Genomic DNA, 25328 nt, shown 5'->3' on the forward strand with positions numbered 1-25328 from the left:
CAGACATCAGGAATTTTAGTTTCACAGATTAAATATTTGAAAAGTTACAGAAGGTGCTGGAATAGTACACATTTAAATTGCTTAAAAATCCAAACTTGCAGCAACTTTGTAAATTCAAATTTCCAAAATGTTTATAATGTCCTCGTGAACGTCTTCCACAGCAAGACGCCCTCATGACAATAAAGCATCAAACTTCCAAGGCTGAGATCAAGAAACAAATCAGCAGGATGCACTTGCTCCACCAAACAACTTTAAGAGAGGCGTCTCCACTTCCAATAGCAAAAAGCTACTCCTTCATTCCATTTTGGACCTTTCAAAGTGTGTAATCATTCTTTCCTGGAAAATAAGATACCCAGTGTTGTCATTTCCTCCAATAGGTTTACATTATTCAGAAATACGGTGGTATGCTTTGCACATTCACAGCAAAGGCACACTTGTATGCATTTTAAGTCAGGAGTCCAACTTACACAGCAGATATACCACTTCTTTTAGAATACACATTTAGAATACATGTTTGTATTCTAAGAAGTTGTGTCATGGTTGTCCCCCACTACCCTTCCCTCCCCCTTGTAGTATTTTACTGCTGCACTGGCAAGATCAGAGAGTCCAGTTCTAATAAGCCAAGTCCTTAACAGCTGACTCATGACTCCTTTGGCATGTCAGAAGACTAATTTGAACTGAAGATTTGTTTACTGACCTCATCTGAATCCAGAAGAGCTGGAAGAGCACTGCAGTGAGGCAAAAAAAAAAAAAAAAAAAAAAAAAAAAAAAAGAAAAAGAAATAGTTACGAGAATTAGAGCACCTACTGAGAGCATATTATTGACAACCATTTTCAGCCTTATGTTGCATCTTAAGCTTTTTAGGGCACAGGAGAGCAATAATGAAGATAGCACTTTCAATTAAACAGATAGAAATTAGAGAGAGACACACAAAAGAGGAAGAGCCCAAGGAGTATCCTCAATGACCTTCAGAGTTTTAGAATTCTTTTTTTTTGAGCTTCTCATTACCAACTGAACAATTTCCAAGTTGCCTATGAAATAAGCCGCATCATTCATACAGGTACAGCGCTAAACTACACTTAAGACATTTACAATATGGGACCATATTGTAAAAACACATCCCAGAAATCAAACAAGTTACACTGGTACCATAGCCTTTTCAGCTACAATAGACCTCCCATCTATTGGGATCTCATCTCTTCACAACCCTGATCATACTTTCAAAAACAGAAAACCCTGCAGCAGACTACCTCAAAGTGCTCTTTCCTAGCTTATACCAGTCTAGTCCTTGTTTTCTTAAGGAATCCTACCATTCTTCAAAACATAAGTACCAGAACTGGGAAAAACAAACTCAATTGAGGAAATGCACTTTTTCATCCTCTTGAAGTTTCGCTTGATTTCTTGTCTTTAACTAACTTCAAGCAGAGTTTTGTACTTAAATCCAGAGCCTCTGCCAAAATTACCTGTTCAGATTTGTGAACATAATTAATCTGTGAACTTCTGTTTTGCTATGAAAAATTTAGACACAGACACTGACATTTTTAGGATGTAAAAGTTATTAAAAGCAGAATAGATACGGACTGCCTACATAGCTGACTATATTGCCAGAAGCATAAAAATGACTCAGACATTCCAAATAAAGTTGAGAACTAAATGACATTATTCAGGGATTTACATTCAGCAAGATACTCAAAGGACTTTTCAGAGCACTGAACAGAAAGAGAGGGTTGGTTTGTCATTGTTTTCTGGATTTATTTATTTTGTTTTAACTTCAATGAAGTGCAAACAAATCAGTCTGTGGTGTCACAATCCGAGACAGTGTTCCTTAAGTCAGCATGTATTCAAGTGGCATGAACTGTAAGTCTGACAGACTGCATAAAGCCAAGGGAAAGCAAGCTAAGAAGTCAGAGGCCAACTCGAGCCTGAAGTCAGTATCTGCTCATGTAAGCGCAGCATACAAGTTATAAGGCATTCTAATATATTTGTGTTCCTGTGTCCAAGGAACCTGCTTTTATTGTGACTATAAAAATACTCACACATCTGTCACCGACGAAGGAACATTCTCCTCTACCCACTTCAGGTCATCCTCCTGCTACAAGTACAGAAATTAAATGGAAAACGAAAGTCAGTTTTCCCAAAATGCTGTCACATGCAAGCCTTTTTCTTCTCAGCCTACTTGACAAAAAACCATGCCAGTTCAAAAAAAAAACCCAAAAAACAAAAAACCCACCTTCAACTTGATTTCTGGATTACAGAAAACACATTCCAAGAAAAAAAAGAAAACAAAAACCCACCTATAACTTACTGTCAACTCTGTAATAGTCTAATGGTGACTAGGAAAAGCAGGCCCTCAGGACACTGTCATTATTTACATAATCTAGTTTAGTCTCCCACAAAAGAACACTATCTTTAGAAGATGTTACAGATGAAAAATTATTATTAAAAGCACAAGCTAGATTTTGCAAAGGTAAGTTAAACTGGATTGTCAGGATTTCTCATTTCTATCTGATGAACACACTCTTTAATTCACAACACAAGCACATGTGTTTTGAAGTTGGAGAACTGACCCTTTCTGATCCCCCCCTTCCCCAAAATAGAAAAGTTTGATTTTCATGTTATCCTCAGATAAGTAGTACACAGTTGCAACCAACCTTTGAGAAAAACAATGTTAACAACAAAAATATTACTGCTATTATCATTAATTCTTATAGGTTCTTTCCACTTCTAAATTTATGCATGAATTCCATGAAAAGATTCTGAGACGTATTTTCTACCTCCTAGCTGAATGTGAAACCACTTCTGCTTATAAGCCACATGGAAAAAATGCAGATATATTAAAAATGTTCCACCCAAACTATTTAGGTAGCTACATAATAAGATACACATCACCCCATTCGAGTAATGAATCACAAATCTCAAAATTAGAAGGCAATTAATTTATTTTAAATATGGCTCAGCCTCCCTCTCAGCCTGACAAACTTGTGAATGTATTATTCATTATCAGAATACAGTATTATACAGTTCTAGCTATACTGGATTGTGCAAACATTCCTAAAGAACAGACTGAATTCTAAAGCTTCCATTGCATTTCCAGGAAATTAGATGAAAAACCTGTATTTACTTTCTTTTCGGAAGTATTGTAAACATATGATACTTTGACTCACTCCCACTCTGAAGCAAACCAGTGTCCTGGTTTCAGCTAGGACAGAGTTAATTTTCTTCCTAGTAGCTAGTATAGTGCAGTGTTTTGGATTTAGTAGGAAAATAATGTTGATAACACACTGATGTTTTCAGTTGTAGCTAAGTAGTGTTTATACTAAGTCAAGGATTTTTCAGCTTCTCATGCCCAGCCAGCAAGAAGGCTGGAGGGGCACAAGAAGCTGGGAGGGGACACCGCCAGGACAGCTGACCCAAACTGGCCAAAGAGGTATTCCATACCATATGACATCATGCCCAGTATATAAACTGGGGGAGCTGGCTGGGAGGGGCGGATCGCGGCTCGGGAAGTAACTGGGCATCGGTCAACGAGTGGTGAGCAATTGCATTGTGCACCACTTGCTTTGTATAGTTTAATTCTTTTAGTATTACTATTGTCATATTATCATCATTATCATTGTTTTTCATTCCTTTCTGTCCTATTAAACTGTCTTTATCTCAACTCACGAGGTTTATTTTTCCTGATTCTCTCCCCCATCCCAGGGGTGGGGGGCAGTGAGCGAGCAGCTGCGTGGTACTTAGCTGCCAGCTGGGGTTAAACCACAACAACCAGGAAACTCACATTTATAGGCTGAACACTTTGCATACTTGTGAGCTACTACTGTGGGGCAACCAAACAAGAGAGATAGATCTATATCCTTCGAGGCAGTGAGGGCATACTCACAGCTTGCTTTGTTTTTACATTCCCATTTGGTTCTTGCTTTGTACTTCTCATTTTCATTCCCTCTGAAGACAAAAGAAGGAATAAAGATTGGGATAACTGAACTATAATTGTTCAGAAACTGTAAGTGAAAGTGTTGGGTGTTCATTCAGAATATTTAATCAAATCCAAAGAGACAGAGTAAGACAGACAAGTTAATCATTAAGACAATGCCTTCCCTTTGAAAGGTTTGTAGTATTTTTCCTGATAGGCGGAATATCTAGTTTTTCCTGAATTTTGCAATTTTACCTAGGAAATACCAATTTTTAGCCCTTTTATTTAAGCCAGACATAAGCAGCATAGAACTCAAAGACATAGTTGCCCAGAGAGGCTGTGGAATCTCCATCCTTGGAGATACTCAAAAGCCATCTGGACACGGTCCTGGGCAACCTGTTCTAGGTGACCCTGCTCGAGCAGGGGGTTTGGACAGGATGACCTCCACAGGTCCCTTCCAACCTCAACCATTCTGAGACATATGCAACTCCCAAAATTTATTGTACCTACTGACTGCTGACCAGCCGCTGAGAGGCAACATGCATCTCCCAGCCTGGCAGACAGCCAGATATAGCTGATTTGGCAAATGCACCTAAGGGATTACACACTCCTCCTCAGCTCCTAAACAAGTGAAACAGCACCGATATATCCCAGCAGAATCAATCTGTGGACAGACAGCAGCAGTGGGTATGTCACCCTACCTTTTACACAACGTATAAACAGTGTTACAATAGACATAGTAGGGAGATGGGAGGCAGGGAAGAGAGAGGGTTTTATAGTAGGAGGGGGGTGAGTGGAGAGAAAGATGCAAACTAGTGTTATAGAGCAGGACTCTTTCATTCATATGCAATTTCATGAATGTGTAAACGTATTCATCCATATGTTTACACTGGACATTCCTGTACTAGGCCCTAATATGGAAAATTAAGAAGACTGCAGAGTTCAGAGAACAGGTAATAAATGAAAATCCTTAAACTGGATTTTAAAAGAGAACTGCAAACTAAACCACAGCCTAGTAACAACATCTGAGAGATCCTTGTCATCGTGACTGGATCCAAACCTATGACTTGATGTATTTATTAAAACAAAGTCCAGTGGACATGGTAAAGCAACCACAACAGTAGCAGTGTGTTCAGTGTCATCTGAACCCCAGAATTAAACAGGCAATGCAAACACTAAACATAAAGCCAATGTTTCCTCTACAACTGCATAAATCAATGGCAACAGGGAGGCATTGACTCTGCTTTTACAGCAGTAATGAACTTTTTGCCAGAGAAGAGACCTCCCTCCACAGAAGTGTCTCTTCAACACTGAAATTAGGTGGAAAAAAATTTTTCTCTTACCAAAGCTTTCCTTTAACATCGGCTCTTTCTGCTCATCATCATCCTCCTCTTCAGACAGTGGTGAGAAAGCAAACCTTTAGGAGGGAAAGAATGAAAGCTATCTTAGAATAATATCTCTTGCCACCCAAGAGATTCATTATCCCAACATTCACATGACTTGATTATTCTGTGTAGTTCATTATTTTTAAGACCTATGCTAAACTACATAATCAAAAGTTTAAGTCACTTTTTAAATACGTTCACCACCAGGAACAGATTGAATTATCTGTGTGACTTCCTACACTTACTTTTCCTCAAGCCCCTACACGCACTGCTTAGTATCCTTATGGATCAGTATACAGCAACTAAAATCACCCACCAGTACTTCTTTGGATAAATAAGCATTCCCAAAAACCAGTATTTTTAGAAAGAGGTAAGAAAAGCTGAACCTTTGGTTGTTAGCAGATGGTCTCCACAGAATCATGATGACAAAAAGGATCATTGAAAACAATAAACGCCAGATGGCATCATCCACCCATAGCTCCTGCCAGTCCTGTCAAGGAAAACAGCGGCACAAATAGAAAAAGTTGTGAAGAGACTCCATGTCCTCAGCTCTTTCCAAGGGTGAACTATAGGCATCTCACAAAGAGGCTCGTTACCCACAACAGTGAGAATTTTAGCATGTGGCATATTACTCTAGACGTAGTCCACAGAAAAATCTGTTCCAGAATGCCCAATCTCACCTCTTACACTGCCACATGTAAACTTATCAAGAGGCAGCAATTGCAGAAAGCATTCAATATAAACTCACCGACTGACAGTCCACCAGCCTGAACTTCATGGTGGTCCAGATGATAAATACAATAGAAGCTGCAATATTGAAACAAACAAGATGCTTATTACTACAAAATATGCTAATCCAAATATACTACTAACAGGACTGTGTTTCCCAAACAAAGGGCAAAGACCTAAATAGTGAATTCTTGAAATCCAATTTATTAGTTTTGGAAAACAAGAGATTGATTCATTGCACTGACCTTATACAGTAATTTAGGTACAGACTAGTATATTTTGCTCTTGGTTCTTCAGAGACACAAGGCATAAATCAACTATGAAGTATTTAGCCAACTTCTCATCCCTATTCACTATTCTTATATTACTTTCATCTAGCCTCCAAACCATGGTTTCATTATCAGTTGACAAATAAAGCCTACCTTGAAGTAACTGAACCATCTGATCTGCCTGAATGCCTAAGCATTCAGATCTTGACCCACAGGAGTTCCAATGCTCAAACTATGCTCTCACCACAGTTTTAGAAGATGAGACTTCCCTCCACTAAGGTGTTCTATGATGACTAAGAACCAGATGCTGAAAGGAATATAATCAGAGCTGTTGATTAAAAAGGAATGCGCTGTTTGTTTGTTTAAATAAAAAAGCACAGTCCTTAGAAGTTTTCTGCTCATTGTACGGATAGCATTTCCAAATAGATGAAGAGCTGAACACCTGGAAGCACCAACATTTATTCTTGAACTTCAGTTCATCACTACTACAAATGGAGAGAGAATCTGAATCTGTATTCTTCCAGAACAGAGAGCATTATGTTACAATACTAAGAATACTGTTTTTCCAAGAATCACTCTGGTCTTCAGCTATCTGGTCTCCAGACATCTTAAAAATCCTATAGTACACAGTGATACTGTGATTTTGGCAAAAACTACCCCTGCAAAGTTAACAGCATAGGATAATAAACTTTTGCCCCCAGCAGCTTTAAGAGGGACGAAAGTGCTCTGTTAGAGGAGCTACATAGAGCTACTGATCTTATTAATATCAGCACTAATAATCCACTGCCTCTGAAGTATCAACATAACACTTGGCATAGACCCACTATTAGAAATGGGTCAAGTGTTAGAAATACCAAGTACTTTGACTGCATTTACAGAAAGGTCACCAAACTCAATCTGCTTTAGTGATCAAATCAAGCCATATATGGAAATGGCAAGTGCTCTTATTTGATTAACGTAAATTTCTGCTTACCTGCTACTGCCAAGATGAGTGTGTTGGTGAAGTGCCGATACAAAGAGAGTTTCACAACATTCCTTCGAAGTTTTAGCAGTTTCATTGTTTGAGTTAAGCTGATGAATATGTATGGAAAGTCAAGGAAAGCCTCTGAAGGGACAAGCTGGTCACAGACTTAGGAGGACACAGATCTTACGATCAACAGCTCTCCCACCCACACACTTAGCCCTCCAAAAAGGTAGACCAGACTCAGTAGGAAAAAAGTTCATCCTATGGCAAAGGTACCAAAGAGAAGGAGCCATCCCTTTCATGTTATTTAGTCATCTACACTGTCCTGGTTTCAGCTGGGACAGAGTTAATTTTCTTCCTAGTAGCCGGTATAGTGCTGTGTTTTGGATTTAGTATGAGAATAATGTTGATAACACACTGATGTTTTAGTTGTTGCTGAGCAGTGCTTACACTAAGTCAAGGACTTTTCAGCTTCTCATGCTGCCCTGCCAGCGAGTAGGCTGGGGGCGCACAAGAAGCTGGGAGGGAACACAGCCAGGACAGCTGACCCAAACTGACCAAAGGGATATTCCATACCATATGACATCATCATGCTCAGCATATAAACTAGGGGGGAAAGCTGGCCAGGGGGGCCGCTGCCCAGGAACAGGCTGGGCATCGGTCAGTTGGTGGTGAGCAATTGTTTTTCATTTGCATCACTTGTTTTTTGGGAGTTTTATTTCTCTTTTTGTTATTTTCCTTTTCATTACAATTTATAATTTTTTTTTAAATTTTATTTCAATTATTAAACTGTTATCATCTCAACCCACGAGTTTCCTTACTTTTACCCTTCTGATTCTCTCCCCCATCCCATGGGGGGATGCGAGGTACGTAGTTGCTGGCTAGGGTTAAACCACGACATACACCTAGAACTCTTGTCACACAAAGATAGTATCCAAGCATCTATTTTGGACTACGGCCCATTCCTCCAGAAAAGTGTCAGACATACTTCTGATAAACGGAAAATCAAGCCTGAACCAGAAGTGAGGTAAAATCCAATTCGTGCATACAAGGGTCTTCACCCTTTTGCCTACAATTTTATTTCCATAGTGACAAAACAAGTGCTTAGGAGAGACATCATGGTAGGAGAGAATTGGGGTTGTCATGGCTGGGCAGCAAAGTATGCACATTTTAAATAGAGTTTTGTGATTGACTTTCGCTAAAAACACTTCATAGGGATTTTGCTATACATGGCTTTGAGTTCAGCATTTGACAGCAGTTGCTAGAGTCACACAAGATTATGGTTGTTTGGATGTAATATGTCAAGACACCAAAAAGTTAACACTGCCCCATTTTGTCACCTACTTCAAGATGAGTTCAAATTTTACAGAAAGAATTTTAGGTTTGATGTTGCTAAGCAACCTTCTCCCCAAAACATAAACTAAGTCTGTTCTCCAAAGGCTACTACTATGGTACTGTTACAGTGCTACACAAGAACAAATTAGTTTCATACTTCAACAATCAGAAACTGATAACAGACAGACTTAATTAGTCTATGTTCAGGAGCTGCTCTAACACAGGTATCTACTGGTTACCTAGTTTTCCTTGCACTGGCTGTAGCAGAAGCTTACCTGAACACTCAATTACAGAGGTTCTATTAACTTTACCAGAAGTAGAAAGAACATATACTTGAAGTTGATTTAAAAAAAAAGTTCAGCCAAAAAGACTCCCAAAAAAACAAATTTGAAAGAAAATACACCCCACCAAGTAAAATAGTGAAGGATATCCACCAGCACAGGGCAGTATCTAGGAAAGCCAGGGGAATAAAAGCCAAGGAGGCAAGATCATTCTGGGCCTGGAGACAAAGAGAGAGCCAATAAGAACAAACTGAAAAGGAAACAGGGTACAGAAGAAGTGAGGAGAGTCAGGCTATTTTATGAGAAACCACAAATACTCCACCACAACACTTCTGAATTTTACTACAGAAGCAGAGGGTTTGAACCAAGAGTTTAGCCCAACACATAGAGGGGAACTGACAATACCACGTTGTCAGTTCTCAGTTCTCCACCAGCAAGGTGAGAAGTAGTTTTACAGATTAAGTCAATCTAGCACCGTTAAAAGGAGCCTCTGCTGAGGTGATTGCTGCGACAATGTGCTCTGGCCACTTCCATTACAGAAAACTAGCAATCAGCTTGTTAGAGATGTAGTAATTAAATCTTTTACACTATCCATCAATGAACTGAATGCTCCACTGGCAACCATGAGTTTGACTGAAAGTGGCAAAAATTGCCTTTGTGTGTACATCAAAAACTATCAAAGTCCCAACTGAAACAAGTAAATCACCTTTCATCCCTTTTAAGTGTAAGACAGAAATAATAAGCTGTGAATAAGCTTGTAACATTCTGCAGTTTATGAAAGGATATCCACAAAATAATACAGGCATCAATCATGGACAGGGCCAAGTTTGCTATCAGAGCCACAGTGTCATAGAAAAACTGAAAAAGTACCAAATATATGATACGTTAAAATACCTTATCCCAAAATACCAAAAACAGAACAATAGAAATCCACATCCTGAGATGCACTTCTTAATGAAGCAAGGAGCAGCACCACTCACATGCACTTCCCCAAGTACAGCCTCCAAAATTGGAGTGGTGGTTTGTTTGGTTTTTTTTAAACTCATGGCCAGGTGACCCAAGCTGTACGTTTGTGTCTGCAACTAGCCCTACCTAATCCAAAGTATTAGACACAAGGGTCCAGGCAGAAGATAGTGTCTGAAACCTGACTAATCAAAAACTACTAGAAGTATTTCAGAATACACAGAATTACATCCTGATAAATAGAGAAGACATCAAACTTAAAATAATTGTCAATAATCCATATCCACAGTCTTACAGTTTAACCACGTCATTGTGTCTGTTCCCTTCTTTCAGCATAACCCTGGGATTCTCCCTTAGCATATAAGTAAATAAAGCCAGTAGCATCTGTGGCATATGGGAAAATTCAAGCAGTTATTACTGACCCCTGTGACTCTAAGAACACCTTCCATGCCAGAAAATAATAGATAAAGGGCTCCAGCCATAACTACTTTGTGAAGAGTAACTCCAAGGCGAGGCCTGTAGGAAAACAAAATGAAATTTAGGTTAAGTGGGGGAAATAAGTGAAGCCATGTCAACTTGAGTCTAACATAAGGCATGAAGCATGTGAATAAGAGGTCCTTGTGACAAGCCGCTTCTAGATCCAGAAATAATTTTATTATGGTGCTCGAAGCTTACTATTCATTTTGTCTTATGGTATAATGTGACTAGGAAGAGATTGGTAACAGTCCTGTTTCCTAGTTAACCTGTTTAGCTTTTTATGACCATTTCAAGAAGTCTCAGTCCACCTCTTCTTCACCAGTTCCCCCAGCACACCCACACTGGCTAGAAGCTTCCACTACCACACAGCATGTTGTTTTACCATTGAATATAGCTGGGGACAGACAGATGAGCAGCAATCTTGGCAGCAGAAGCCTCCTAAAGCAGATCCCCACCCTATCAGTGATTCTTGACCTCCCGCATTTCTAGAAGCTCCTCCTTGCCCAGAAGGAAGGCATATAAAGCTCCCATTCCAGTCAGTGGAGTATCTCAACAGTGACTCAGAAACCTACCCAACAGTGGTACACAGAAGGGGGTGGGAAGAAGAGTTACCACCATATGGAATTGTATGTCTCTGTTGACTAGCAAAGAAGTCTAGACCTTTACAGCATTTAACTAAAGCACCTACCTTTTAAGTAGCAAAGTACAGCGAGATGAATACTGCCCTAAGTTATTAAAAACCAACAGTGGAAAGCCTTTTAATAGAACACAACAAACCTGTAACAGAATTACTCACTTGACTATCCCATATCCCAGGCTGACTATGATGACCAGAGTTCGAGCCAATGAGCGCTTCACAGCAGAAAGCAGTTCTGCCAGTATTACTGCTCCTTGAACTACCAAAAGCAAAGAGGAGGAAGCTATGTTATTAAAATATAATTTTTGTTTTATTAACTACTGCATGCAATTGTAGTATGAGAGCAGACATAATTATTTTCAGAAAGTAGGCTAAAGTGTATAATCTTTTTATTACCTACATCTGGAGTAAGCTTTCAGAAAAGATAGGTCACTTAGCATAAAAAAAAGCTACTGAAAAATTTTACATCCATAGAAAGTGGACAGTAAATGATCCATAAAATGTTTATCCATAAGATCAGCCTGGATGATCTTCCAAACAAGTCAACCAACAAAACCTTCTTTACCATGGGTGTGGCCAATTAACAAAGTCATAATGAAGTTTTACTTGCAGAGTTTCATTTGTATTCATCCATCCCAAAAACTCAAAACCAGAGTCCCAAAGTTTTATGTGGAGAGAATCACTTAAGATGGATTATCAGGCTATGGGCTGAATACCAAAAGTCATCTGCAATACTGTCATGTTGAACAAGGAGCTTGAAAGTCTCTTTCCAAGGCCAGGACCAATTGTCAGAAATGAATTACAAGCTACATTTAAGAAGTCCTATTTTAAACTTCAAGCCAGCACTACAGTGAATACTCTCCAGAACCTAGGATTTTACATCCCTAAGACACTACACTCAGGAGTCAGAGAAAGCAACAGCATTTTAGCTTTAGAAGAACACAGATCATCATATTTACAATATATTTTAAAAAATGCAGAAACTCTGGTTCCCTGTTCTTTGTTCTGAAACAATCCTCAAGTAATCATATACTTAATATGCATCTGTCACCCCAATTTACCATAAGCCATTAGTGCTATGCCCCATCAGTTAAACTGCAAGCTGCAACTGCTACCTACCAGATTCCCCTGTGTAGCGGATATTCTGGAACTCTGCATAGAAAACTGCTTTCTCGAGCATTCCCAGGAAGATAACAGCACCAATCCAGAACTGGATCCTCAGGAGATCCCGCCAGTAACAGGCTGACCACGCAAGCCATAGAACCCCGAAGAATACGTACACAATACACATCACCATGAAAAACTATTACACAAAAAGAAGCAAGAAATAGGAACCTTAGACCCAGAAAAATCATTTCCTTGTTACCATTCCACAGCTGTAAGACAGCTCTATTTTCTCCGATTACAGCAACTTTTGAAGTTTTTATATACAAAAGTGACTAGAAATAAGTACTGCTTCATTTGTCTTCTCTGGATCCTTTTACAATGACAGTCTAATTTCTCACTGCCAATAAAGGGAATCAGAATAATTGAATTTCTGAGCAATTTCTCTCTTGAAGAGCAGTCTGCCAATTTATTCACAGGCAATTTTTCTAAGGAAGATATCAAGTACTACTAGCTTTCAAAAGAACTCGGATAGGAGCTCAGGCAAATCATCAAGTACTAGAAACCCTGCCCCTTCTCACGTATTTTTCTATTACTAACTTCATCATACATTCACAGTACTCTGCAAATAAACTTACAAGTCACCTTTACACACCATTCCACAGAACAGAGATAAGCAACTGATGGTTGTAACCCCTCTGTTTAAATAATTTAACAAATTCTCTCAAAAGTTAATTTCCAGCAAACTCAGTTTTTGACTAAGCTTTAGGTCAGCCAAAAATCTGGAATTGAAAAAGAAACCCAGATATTCATTTACATACTATCATTTTGCGGTATTTTTTTTTCAGTCCAGTGTTACTTGCTTCAGAAGAACTTTCAGGGTACGTGTCTCCTATGGCAAACAATAAGCTTGACAATGCTACACAGTGCTGAATTTTCTAAACGACAGCACCATACCAGAGCAAGTTAAGTTTTCAAAAAGGACACTGAGATTAAGATGATGGATAAGGAGGAGAGAGTAACACACTAAATGAATAGCAGGAAGTACTTAGCCAAAGTATAGGACAGTAATAATCAAGTAGCTTCCTCTTGCAGGAGGTAGATTTTTTTAAACCAAGCAAGCATTGAAGTTAGCTGCACAGTCCATTGAAACTTTCACAAACTGAAAACACCTTCCGTAGGAGAACAGCTTACTGATCCTTAGATTTTCACATCTGACTAATCCATGCAGTCCAAATGGTAAGGACATAGGCATGCTAGTTCACATTCAGATGCCGCATTACAGAAACATTTAGACATCTTTTTCTGGACCTGCCACATGGGGATATTCACACTAGTGAATTACATGTCTATAGAGCTGCTGGAGGCTTTTTACTTCTGCAGGAAGTAAAACACATGTTTCAGAAACACCATCAGGCTCTCCTATTTACAGGCCGCTCTTGCCAATACCGTCAGGCTAGAGACCTTACTTGTTATTGATCCCCAGCTAAAGTCTTTGTCTACTCTACATGAATATTTAAGTTCTTTTATTTTCTTAGCCTCTTTGACAGAGGCAACTAGCAACGAAGTCAACAACTCCTCTGAATAAAAAGGGGATTAGCTCTTTGTAGTTCAATTATGCTTTCACTGTTAGGCAGTATTAAGGACCTCCTCATGGGGTGTTAAGACAGCTGGTGGAGGAAGGAAGATTAAGCTGTAAAAGAACAAAGAAAGCAGTGACAAATGAAAGGGTAGCTGTAAACAAAAGCATAGAATAGCAAATTTTCTAAGATATGAGCTAAGGAGAAAAACAGCGTCAGTAAAACTGCTCATTTTAGAGCTAATGATACTCATAACTTCTGAAACTACAAATTGACAGGCATCAAGTCAAACAATCCAGAGAAAGACAACATTAGTGGCATACGCAAACATCTGAAATCAATGTCTCTTTTCCCTACCCTGTATTTAGTACAAAAAAACCTCCCAACAAACCAAAAAATACCCTCTGCTAAATTATTTTTCCTGAGACACTAGCTTTGTGTTTCCTAAAGTATGGAAGAGATTCAAATCAACTGACAACTTCATGGGTCAAAGAAAAGCTGTTTTACTCACAATCATCAGAGGATAGTCTGCAAGTGAGAGATACTCATATGGCCCCTTCAGTTCTACTGTCACTGTCAAAAGACAATCCAATAACCAAATTGAACAAGAACCAAAAGGAGGAAGCCAGGATAAAGTACTTAACTGATTTTTACTCAAGCATAAAGAAATTCCAAATCTTCACGCAGCTTTTAAGTCTAACTTGCACTTTAATCAAAGAAAGTTAAGACTCATAACATTCAGCTAAAAGCATGCAATTAAAATTACACGCTCCATTACCAAGTAACTTATGGCAGTACTTAAAGTAAAAGTAATTTGTGCTGGAGATTCATATGTAACAGGAAAGTTCAGAAACACACATAAGTTAACTTTTTAAGGGGATTTCCAAACTTTTCTAAAGTTTGGATAGGTTATCAATGCACTGTTAGATATACTGTAATTTCAAGGTGACAATTATGATCTTTGTATTCTATATGATTTGAGCTTATTAATATAAATCACTGTGTTGGTCTGGACATTTTTGAAACACAATACCAAGCCTCAAAATTTAACTGCTTGGGATTCTTCTTTACTTCCATCATTAAACTGACAGACCAACAGCCTTAGGATCTTCAAGACACTAACAATCACCTATTTTCTTATGATAAGAAAGAGTTGTAGTAGGTAATACTTACACCTATGTGAAGTGAAAGATAGTGTATTATGAAATTGAACCATACAGTATGTATTAAAAGTACCTTAGAATACACTCAGACTGGTATACATAAAAATGGCACTGTATTTTTAGCTTACTGTATAAACTGCTATCTTACTTGTAAAGGGCTTATTTTGAAACGAGGAAGGTGTTGTTTTCTCCATTCTTTTAACTTTGGTAGTAGAATCCTTTGCAGTTGTAATTCCAATTTGCACAATAAATATATATGGCCCATCTCGCCAAGTTTTGATGACAGCATTCATTGCCTGAAAAGAAAATGTCTACATGTAGACAGTGCATAGTCAAGATGACATGAAAAAGACAGAAATAGACTCGTCATACATGGGTGATATCTTCCATGTAAAAATAAAGTTCATCTCCTCCTAGGCCTAAAACTTGTTAATAAAAATTTGATATGTAAATTTTAAACCTATTTATTAGACATATATCCTGGTTTCAGCTGGAACAGAGTTAACTCTCTTCTTAGTAGCTGGTACAGTGCTGTGTTTTGGATTTAGTGTGAGAATACTGTTGATGTTTTAGTTGTTGCTAAGTAGCACTTATCTTAAGCCAAGGACTTTTCAGTTTCCCATGCTCTGCCAGCAAGCAGGTGTGCAAGAAGCTGGGAGGGAGCATAGCCGGGGCAGCTGACCCGAACTAGCCAAAGGGGTATTCCATACCATGGAACGGCACGCCCAGGTACACAAAAAGGGGGCAGTTGGCCGGGAGGGGCAGATCGCAGCTCTGGCATCGGTCAGCGGGTGGTGAGCAACTGCATTGTGCATCACTGGGGTTTTTTTTCTCCCCCCCCTTGTTATATTCCTTTTCATTACTATTATTATTATATTTCATTATTATTATCGTTAGTATTATATTTTACTTTAGTTATTAAACTGTTCTTAACTCGACCCACAAGTTCTACCTTCTTTCCCAATTCTCCTCCCCATCCCACCTGGGGGTGGCAGGGAGTGAGGGAGCAGCTGTGTGGTGCTTGGCTGCCAACTGGGGCTAAACCACAACAACATAATACTTAAAATTTAGTTGTTTGAATCCAGAAGAATCCTCAAAGACCTGGGAGGTGATCACGGCTTATTTGCAAATTTAATACTGGCTTACTGCAAGAGTCACGTCAAAGGTACTGCAAAAGCTACAAAGAATTCAGCAAAGCATCCTGTTCCTTTTTTTCAGTCTAGAAACATAAGGACCATCACAGAGATATTTCTTTCCTCCTGAAATCAATTGTTTGACAACAGCACAGCTACATAAAACTCAGCTCCCTGGTGAAGGTTGAATTTTATAGTGTAAGATAGAAGAGGTAGCTGAGAATTTAAAAATTTCCATAGTATTCATTTCCTGTGGAAACTACTACTGCCCTTGCCACAGCTCTCATACCTGTACGACTCAAACCCTGCCAATGAACTAACAGAGGAAGCTTACCCAGATAAATATTTGCACCATAAAACAAATCAGAGATTTCTCCAAGTTCCAGCATACAAAACTGTTAATCCCACAACTGAAGAAGTTCTAGCCATCTCAGAAACTGCAATATTTACCAACATCTTTAAGGTTAAAACTAAGACTATCTACATGTATGCCACTCACATGACCACTGCAGAACTACCACAAAGACTTTTTTTATAACAGCCTCTCCAAGAGAATTTCAGTATTAAGAGCACGTGTTTAAGAAACCTCCTGACTACAAGACCTAAAGCCAACAGAATTTTATGCATCCAAAAAAAAAAAAAAATGCTGCATTGATTCCTTATTTCACAATTGCACACACAGCTATTTATGTTTTAGCTTTAAGGTAAATGGTCCTGTAAGTACACAGGGAGTTAAATACACTTTCTTTGTTGGCATCCAGGACATTCAATTTGAAGTTATTTTGACAATCGTTCCTGGTTAAGGCTTGAACATAATATATAATAAAAATACTAACAGATTTGAAAATCAAAAGTAATCACAACTTCTTAGGTACAATGTTTTAAAAGACTGACTAGTTAAAGATGAAACCAAATGTAATCTCTAAGTATTAGTCACCACTTAAAGCAGATCATATCAATGATTACTTTAAATTACTATGAAAAAAGAAATTTATTTTTTAATTTTTACCATCAGTTTGAATGGTATGAGTTCTATACTTCATATATAGAAGAAGCAGTTACTCTGTTTTCTGTTTTTCCACACAGTACTACCTAGTTTCAAGCTAAAAAAATCCAGGTGTCAAAAAAACAGAGAATTGCACCATCCCTGTAAATGCTACCAGTAATTTCTTACACAAAGAAATAGAAATTTAAAAAAAAAATTAAGACTGCTGGATTCCAAGCTATGTTTAAATTCAATATACATACAGTTTTATCTGCCACCATTGTGTGATTTCCTCCACTCTCCTTCTTATCTTTTAAGCCCTTAAAGAAAAACAGAAAAATGGATAAATCAATATGCCAAAATTATCTCTTCCATGCCTACACTCACTCATTAGAAGGAAAAAAAAAAATTTACCTCTTGTTTCTCAGGTGAGAGGGGCTCTGGATGAACAAATTCTTTGTAGAAAATCTGCAAGACATAAGAAAGGTACAGCATTTATAGGCACTTTATATTAACATGACATTACCAGAACAGCTTCCAGTAAACTTGATTATAAGGAAGGATTCTCTGAACAGCTGTATTGAGACCTTTCATTTTTCTAAATCAAACAACTGTCCATTTGTGGAGGGAGTCTTGAATACTTGGATTAATATTTTGTCATTTGAGAGTTGCTCTTCCTCCCCTCAGACAATAGGTGTCTATTTTTAGAACTGGACCCACAGACATAACAGTAGTGAAGTTAATTTTATTTTCCAAATATGAATCTGTTTGGTATCTCCATTACTAGATGAAGTCTACACAGACAGAAATAGAATTTGGAGATTTCTGCCTTAGTCTATGCAAAAAAAGTCCCTAGATGACTGGGTGCCTATTAGAGATCCAGATTTTGCCAACTCTCTCGAACTATGGTGACTTGAAATCTAGTGAAACTACTATACCACAAGAAAAAAGCTGAACAATCAAAAGGAGAAATTTCTGTGAAACTTCAGAAATTAGTATCTGAGAGGAACAGCTTTTGTTAAAATTTCAGTAGACTTTTCAAAGGAATTGGAGAAAAAGTCACTCAAAGACTTTTAAAACCCCAGTTTCACCAACCTGAACGTTCAGTTAAGATGCCTGAGTTCACGTTACACAGCTAAACCCACACGATCTCTTCTATAAAACCAAGTAAAAGTAGAACTGACACTTCTCATATTATTAAACATCAAAAGCAGGCAGCATACAGATTTTTTTTTTTTTTAAAAGCCTCTCAAGCCATCTTCACATATCAAAGGAATTAGAGGCATGCAAACAGATTATTAAAAACCCTTTTCAAACCACCTTTAGGCATGTCTTTTTTCTTAAAAAAAACCAAAAAACAAAAACCCCACCACACTAGGTTCAATAGTTATGAGACATTTCCCAGTATTGTCTATCCACAACCCTTTGTCTAAATCAGGAATGGCTGAATACAGATGCAACACTGCACAATTTGCCTTGAATTCTTAAGTAAGTACACCATTGAAGAAAGACAGCGTGTTATACTGATATTATCATTAGTATGATCGCACAGCTTTGCCTGGTGATATACAGCTAGCGTAGAGCCTATGTCTGCGCACTACTTCCCTATGTTGTTTTGTATTGTCTTCTCTCTTCCATTTGATTTGTTTCAAACATGTTTTAGCACCACTTATTTTTCATTTTTAACCTGCTATCAGTGCTTAAGTAACCCATTTCTTAACACTCTTTTATTTCCATTATTATAAATGAACATTATCTGAGCAAAAAATGCCAGTCCTTTATCAACCTAAACTTAGTGGGAGCTTCACTCTGCTGCCAGAGATTCACACTTCTACTCAACTAGCCTTCTGTAAGTGAAACAAATTCAGAACACAGAACCACAAACAAAAAGAAGCACTGAACTTTACAGCAGTTTGGGATTTTTTTTCCCCCATGGTGGGCCAGATGTTGAATAGCAAGCCAGAAGTAAAGCAAAATTAAGAAATCATCATTGCAGTTTGGTTGTCATAAACAGACAAAACCAAGTACCTTCCAACCTACAGTGATACTCACATAGGATGCTAACACATCTAACAAGAACTACTACCTTCTCTGTATATTGTATGAGAGAACAGAGCAAACTGTGAAGTTTCTACCCATACCTGAGGCCTGAAGAGCCCAGAGCAATTTGGAAAGAGGAGAGAAGCCGTGGCATAGTATCCTGACCAACCCGGATGCTCTTCAGATGTAGCCCCAAAATAGTACTCTGCCTGTTCATCCTGCCAAACATAGAATAGAACTTAGGTTAGCGTCCAATATATCAAATGGTTTATCTCAGTAGACAGCTGCAAGACCTGGAAAGCACCATAACTTCCCTCTGCACACACTCTTGAACAGAATTGAATAGGATAAAGGCCATCAAGACCACACAAGACTATAAAAATAAGGGCCAAAAAAACCCCATACAGGCTTTGAAGTAAGAATTGCTAATTTAAAAAAAAAAAGAAAAAAAAAAGAAAAAAAAAAAAAAAAAGAAATCCCAGTATTCCTGCAGTGGAGGTGCAGCAGCCAGCATAAACTTCAGTCTACACAAACAAACTCTACATTATTATATTAAAGATTAAAGTCCTCAGTACTGTGTGAGGCTAGTAGTTACAACTGTCACAATTAATATTTTAAGTAAACATGGAAAAGGTGTTACACAGTATAAACCACAGTTGTGTTCTACCACATTTGATAGAAACACTATACAATATGTATAAATTGCTAATACTTGCAATGTGCATCCATACAGAACAGAATTTAGACTAAACATGAAAATATTCATTTTTTTCTATTTGCTGTCATTAAGCATTGTTGTAAATAATATTTTAATCTACCATAAACTCACACACTTCAGTTTAGAGTCGAGGTACTTATTTAAGCTTCTGGGTTTAGAAGAATTCCGACAAGCACTTCCACCTTACCCAAAACCCAGAAAAGTCAGTAATTCCAGCAAGCTGTGGATCAACTCCTTTCCATTCCATTCCCAGTGATCCAGAAATTTGTTATCTTCCAACAGAGGAGTGTGTCTTTTAGGCCCAAAGAGCAATGAGGATGCAAGTGAGACATCTCCAATCCCCTCACCCCCAGATCTGCTTACCCGTAAAAATCATAACCCATGTTTTTCCACACAATTCTTACCCCAAAGTTGAAGACTTCATTGTAGCAGTCAGAATATCTTAAGTACCAAGTAACATTGTAACTTTGGGAGGGATCACAAGCTTTTTCATCCCCTTCAACTAAAAAAAACAGATAAGAACATGTAAGACACCCTCTACCTGCCATGCTTTTCCTCCCATTCTGTGCCAAACTATCCTAATTAAATTTATTTTAAACATGAAACTGAAAGCAAAACAATAGAAAAACATTTTCCTCAAGTAATCCATTACTGTTCAGTGAAAGAAAGCATGTGGAAAACAGAATTCCATTATAACATTACACAATTCTACTAAAGAGCTGAAGATCATTTGGAAACTTTTTGCTCTCAAGACAATCAGTGATATTTCAGCAACTGCAAATACCAAACAAGAGGAGAACAGCAGTGACTCCCAGTGATTACAATACACAAAAGGATTTCCCTTTCCAAGATATGTGGGACACCTGGCAGGTGAGGTGAGGACAGGAGGGACACCTGGCAGAGAGTGCTAGGAACAGATTTGCAATTTGCACAGATAATTTAAATATACCAATACTAACACCAAGAAAATAAATAAAAAGGTAAGATTTTGCAAGTCAGCATCCACCCCCCCACCCCCCAAAATACAAACAAGCCATCTATACATTCACTCACTCTGTCAAAGCTGCAATGCTACCTAAAACAGCAGTAAGACAACTTTCCACTTTGAAGTATTAGAGAACATGCATGAAAAGTGAAACACAAGACTACTCCCTCCCCCCCCACTCAGGAAAGATTGTGTGATTTTTGTGTTTCAAATCTCATTCTGAAACTAAAGCCTGACAAAGAGAATTTGACATTAAGAGTAAACAAAATGAGCAGTGATTATTCAGAGTCTTGGAAGAGCCATTTAGACGATTATGTTTGGGTTTTGCCAGTCAACAGATGGCAAAACTCTTTTGAGTTGACTGCATGTTTCTAGTGGCTAGGAAGTCCCCACACCCTTACAGACAACATTCATCTCAGACTAGACACCCACAAATTTGTTACGTGTACAAAGCTTTTAATGAATGTTTCCGTATTGACCACTGCAGGTAAAAAAATGCAATTAGAAAAAAAACCCTGTCATGGAGGGTCCCACTTTAAATCACATGACTACTAAAGCAAGTATATGTAGAGCTAAAAACTGAACAACTGAGTCTCTAATGCCAAAGATGGGGGGGGAAGGAGATTGGAATGCAATCACTGAAAAATAAGAGTTTCCTTATGATACCTTCTGGTAAGCATGAAAACAATGTATACATTCTCCACATAGCCCTAGATGTTGCAGAGGGCACAGCAAAGAAACTGAGAGGCAACACAAGCACCGCAGTGACATGAGTAGATGGCAAATTCTTAGAAGACAAAGGCTTTTCTGATAAAATTGATCAAATGAGGAACATCTCAAAAAAGCGCTAACAAAAAATAGGACGGTAAATTTTAAATACCTTTTTACCTATTAAAAATAAATAAGATTATTGAAACTCTATGTTCAGCAGTAACACCAACTAAAGGTAAAATAGGTCATGACTAGAACAATCCACCAATATCTGCAAACATCAAAATTACAGAAACCTTGAAAAGGAAGTACTCTAAAAGACAGAAAAGGCATCCATTGCATTTATTGAATTCAGCAACATGGAAATCTAAGTTCCTTAGCCTTCAAACAAAACCAGCAACATTCAACTCTAATGCAGTCTTTGTACTCATTAAAAAGAGCAGGATTTCTACCATGATCCTAGACAGGAAACCAGATGCCTTCTAGAATAGCACATAAGAAAAGTAGTAGATAAAAATAAAGTCGTTATTGACAATACTAAACACCAGTGGCAGTCTTCCCAGTCAGAAGCAGAAAGCATCAGGCACCAATACAACACAAAAAAAAAAAAGATCAAGAAGGGGAAAGAAAAAGGAGGAGGAGGAGGAGATGCAGGTGCTCACCAAAAACGTGAACAATCCATGAGCAATCATGTTTGGCAAGAAGGGTCATATTGTCCACACAAACATCACAGATCAGATGGAAGAGGCAACAGACAGCAAACAAAAGGAGAGAGGCCAGTTTCCACACAGACACAGGCAGAAAAGAAACAATATGTAAAGCTGAAGCTTCCCAGTGTCAGATGCAGTTTAAGTATCATCTAGGCTGAGAAACTGAAATTAAGTTCCTAGCCTTTGTTCCTTCCTCTTTCAGCGATTCATTATCTAAATTCATGTATATCTTTTAATCACACTGGTATGTAAAACAGGTGTCTTCACTAAAGAATTTTAAGGCTTAATGCCTGTTTAAAGGCTGACAGCACAGTGTAGTTGAAGTCCACATCAGGAGCCAGGGGATTGAATCCTTACTGCCAGATCTGCCACAAACCCGTCTTGTAACAAACAAATTTTATTTTCTCCATACCTTAGTTCCTTCTCTTGCTTATTTCAGCTGTACACTTCATGATTAGACTTACCACACACTTCAATGCAGGTACCTACATCTTAGATGCGCTGTTAGTATGAGTACACTATTTCTGTTAAACTTTAGACAAGAAAGCCTAACACCTACCAAAGCTCCAAATGCCCTTTCAAACCTCCCCTCCTTTTCCCCAAGCATCAGAGTTCTACATTTTGATCCTGCAGCTGCACACTTGCAATTGTCTTGCTGCAAGATGCAAAATTTGGCATTTGAGCTACACTTGACAAGTGGGAAAACCTTAATCCTGACACGATGGACCTTCACTAATAACCGCTCTAATACTAGCCTCCTATTTCAGATTCATGTGGGATTAATGGAGGCACTTTAACAAACTCCCTTTGAAACACTGTCCCAAGAACGGCAGGTATCTGAAATTAAACCTGAAAATCAATAAGGTAAGCACTAAACATAATAGAGCACAGCAATACGCAATTTAATCAAGAAGCATCAGCTAATCCTCATGAGACCTTAATTTTCTCAGTTAAAAAGAGAGCACAATCACTGCAGCAACTAAGTCTTGAAGTGACAAAGGCACAGATCCCACTAATGGTCTGTAAAGTGACTTTTATTTCCTTGTTCGACACAAGCGCAGAAGGGCTTTCACAGGCACTGTACCTGTATAACCACCCAATTAGCAGCTGGAGATCAAGCAGCTTCCCTCTCCCCTCCACGGTAAGAACTGGTACAAACAGCCCCTTAAAGTGCTCAAAGTGCATGGGAAAGATTTCAAGCCTTTCTAAATCAGCTAGTCACTTCCCCAAGTCACCTACATCATCTTGTTGCCATCTAAATGCTGTCCGTATGTTCACAGATAAGAAGGTATTTCACAGAAACTCTCCTTAGAGCAGTAACCTACATAACCCATAGCCCTGGCCAGATCAGCAAAGAGCAATAAACAGAAAGAACAAACGGGAAGGCTCCAAACATGTTTGCTCTGTAGCACACTCACACGCTGTGATCAGGAGGAGAAAACAGCTCTCAGAGCTCTGCCATAGTGTGCAACAACATTCCCTTACCACTCCCAGAAGCACCCAGCTAAAAAGCAAGAGCCTCAAAAAGCACTGCCTCCTGCACACTGGCATCAGTCACCCTGCAATACAAATAGCCTCTGTCCCAGTCAGCACCAGATCTCCGAGCTGGAGGAATTTAGCGTATCTTAAATAGGGAAAGCACACCTCACAGTAGGGCTCAGCACATCCCACACCTGATTACCTGCTATCTGAAAGGAAGTGGTGCTCCCATTGCCCATCTTGCCCTCTCCACAGAGGGCCTGAACAGAACCATTCATTTCTGCTACAGCCTAAACAGATCACAATTGGGAAGCTTCAAGGCTGTTCACACACCCAACCATATCAGAGGTATGATTAGCTGTCACTGCAACCAGTGCAGTTGAACACTTCACAGTGTTTTGAGTCCCAAATGTTATAGTAGGGGGGGTGTCAAACAGCCGAGGGAGCAGGTTAATCCCTTGTAACCACTTACATCTCAGGAAAATGGTGGTGTTGCTGAAGAGAATCTTCCCAAAGTTAAACTTCTTCCCCTGCAAAGGCACAAAAAAAGGAAGAGATATTAGTGGGCTTAATGTTACCGAGCTTAAGTAAGCATCATCTTCCACTCTGAGTTTTAAGTCAATACAGCAATGAAAGTGAATGCCAAATCAGGAGCCAGCCTTACTGGATTTTCCAGTCATGCTTCACCACCCCTTCAACCTACTCTTAAACATGGCTTGAGAGGCTTTGGGCTTTTTGTTCTGCAAAACTGAATCAATTTCATCAACATTTGTTGAAATGATTAGCATTTTCTTGCTGATGAGAAGGTCTGAACTATCCAACAAAACAAATTTTTGTTCTAAGAATCAACAGGAGTGCTCACTGTGACCCTTTAATTTTGCTCCTGAAGCTCAAGAGCCTCACAGAAAGTGTACATTACTCCCTTCCACAGCTTAGTAAAGGCAGGTTTAATGTGAGGCAAAACACCTTTTCTCCACACAACTTCAAACACGCACGGTGTAACAGAAGTGCTGGAAATCCCTTCGCCTTCCCAGAGGCCCACATCTGTCTCGGTTCAGCGTTTCAGGAGCCCAGCTTTCCCGACGCCGGGCCACAGCGCAGCCCGACGGTGGGGGCCGCCAGCCCAGCCGCACGGGGGGCGCGGGGCGCCCTCTCCCCGCACCGGCCCCACGGAGGCCGGGCCCCAGTCGGGGAGGCCGCCTCCCTCCCTACGGGCCTCACAGGAGCCACGCTCCCTCCGCCGCCCATCGAGACTATTTCCCGCAGAAGCCTTCTCTGCCCTGTCGCCACCGCCAACCCGCCAAACGGGGCTCAAGCCCAGCAGAGCGCCCCGGCAGCGGGGCAGGAGGCGCGCCGCGGCCCTGCGCCTTCGCACCAGCCCCAGGTGCGATCAGACTCCACACAGGCGCGGCCCGGGCGGGGATGCCCCCGGCCGGACGGCAGAACAGCGGGCGGGACAGGCCGCAGCCCTCCCGCGGAGCTCCCCGCCTCCCCCGGAGGACGAGCAGAGCAGCAGCGGCCTCCTACCCCCGCCACGCACACGTACGCTCCGACCGCCGCCACAGCCAGGTGGCCCGGCGGCTGCGGGGCCGAGAGCCCCCAGCGCGGCGCCCCGGCCGCCCTCCCCGCACTCACCATGAGCACTGGGAGCCGCCATTTGGAACGCTGCCCGGCGCCCGCCGCCCCCGCCAGCAGCAGCACCGCCAGCAGCCGCAGCAGGACGGCCTCAGGCCGCCGCCACCCCCTAGAACGCGGCGCCGCCGCCATCCC

At 39.8% G+C, this 25328-nt stretch overlaps 1 protein-coding gene across 1 annotated transcript; it reads right to left on the reverse strand.

The window, feature by feature from the left end:
• On the reverse strand, window positions 1-25244 carry TMEM87A (transmembrane protein 87A). The gene is made up of 20 exons (XM_050897591.1): window positions 25194-25244; window positions 24031-24088; window positions 20078-20175; window positions 19057-19173; window positions 17330-17383; window positions 17179-17220; window positions 14946-15093; window positions 14146-14207; window positions 12070-12253; window positions 11110-11209; window positions 10259-10352; window positions 9023-9091; window positions 7267-7375; window positions 6044-6102; window positions 5682-5785; window positions 5254-5327; window positions 3881-3942; window positions 2037-2092; window positions 698-728; window positions 1-336 (listed from the first exon to the last, which is right to left on the reverse strand). The coding sequence occupies exons 1-20, from the start codon at window positions 25194-25196 to the stop codon at window positions 295-297; spliced, it is 1566 nt and encodes a 521-aa protein (XP_050753548.1). The 5' UTR covers window positions 25197-25244; the 3' UTR covers window positions 1-294.
• Between the last annotated feature and the right edge of the window lie 84 nt (window positions 25245-25328).

This window comes from Gymnogyps californianus, chromosome 5 (genome assembly GCF_018139145.2).
Source record: "Gymnogyps californianus isolate 813 chromosome 5, ASM1813914v2, whole genome shotgun sequence".
NCBI lineage: Eukaryota > Metazoa > Chordata > Aves > Accipitriformes > Cathartidae > Gymnogyps > Gymnogyps californianus.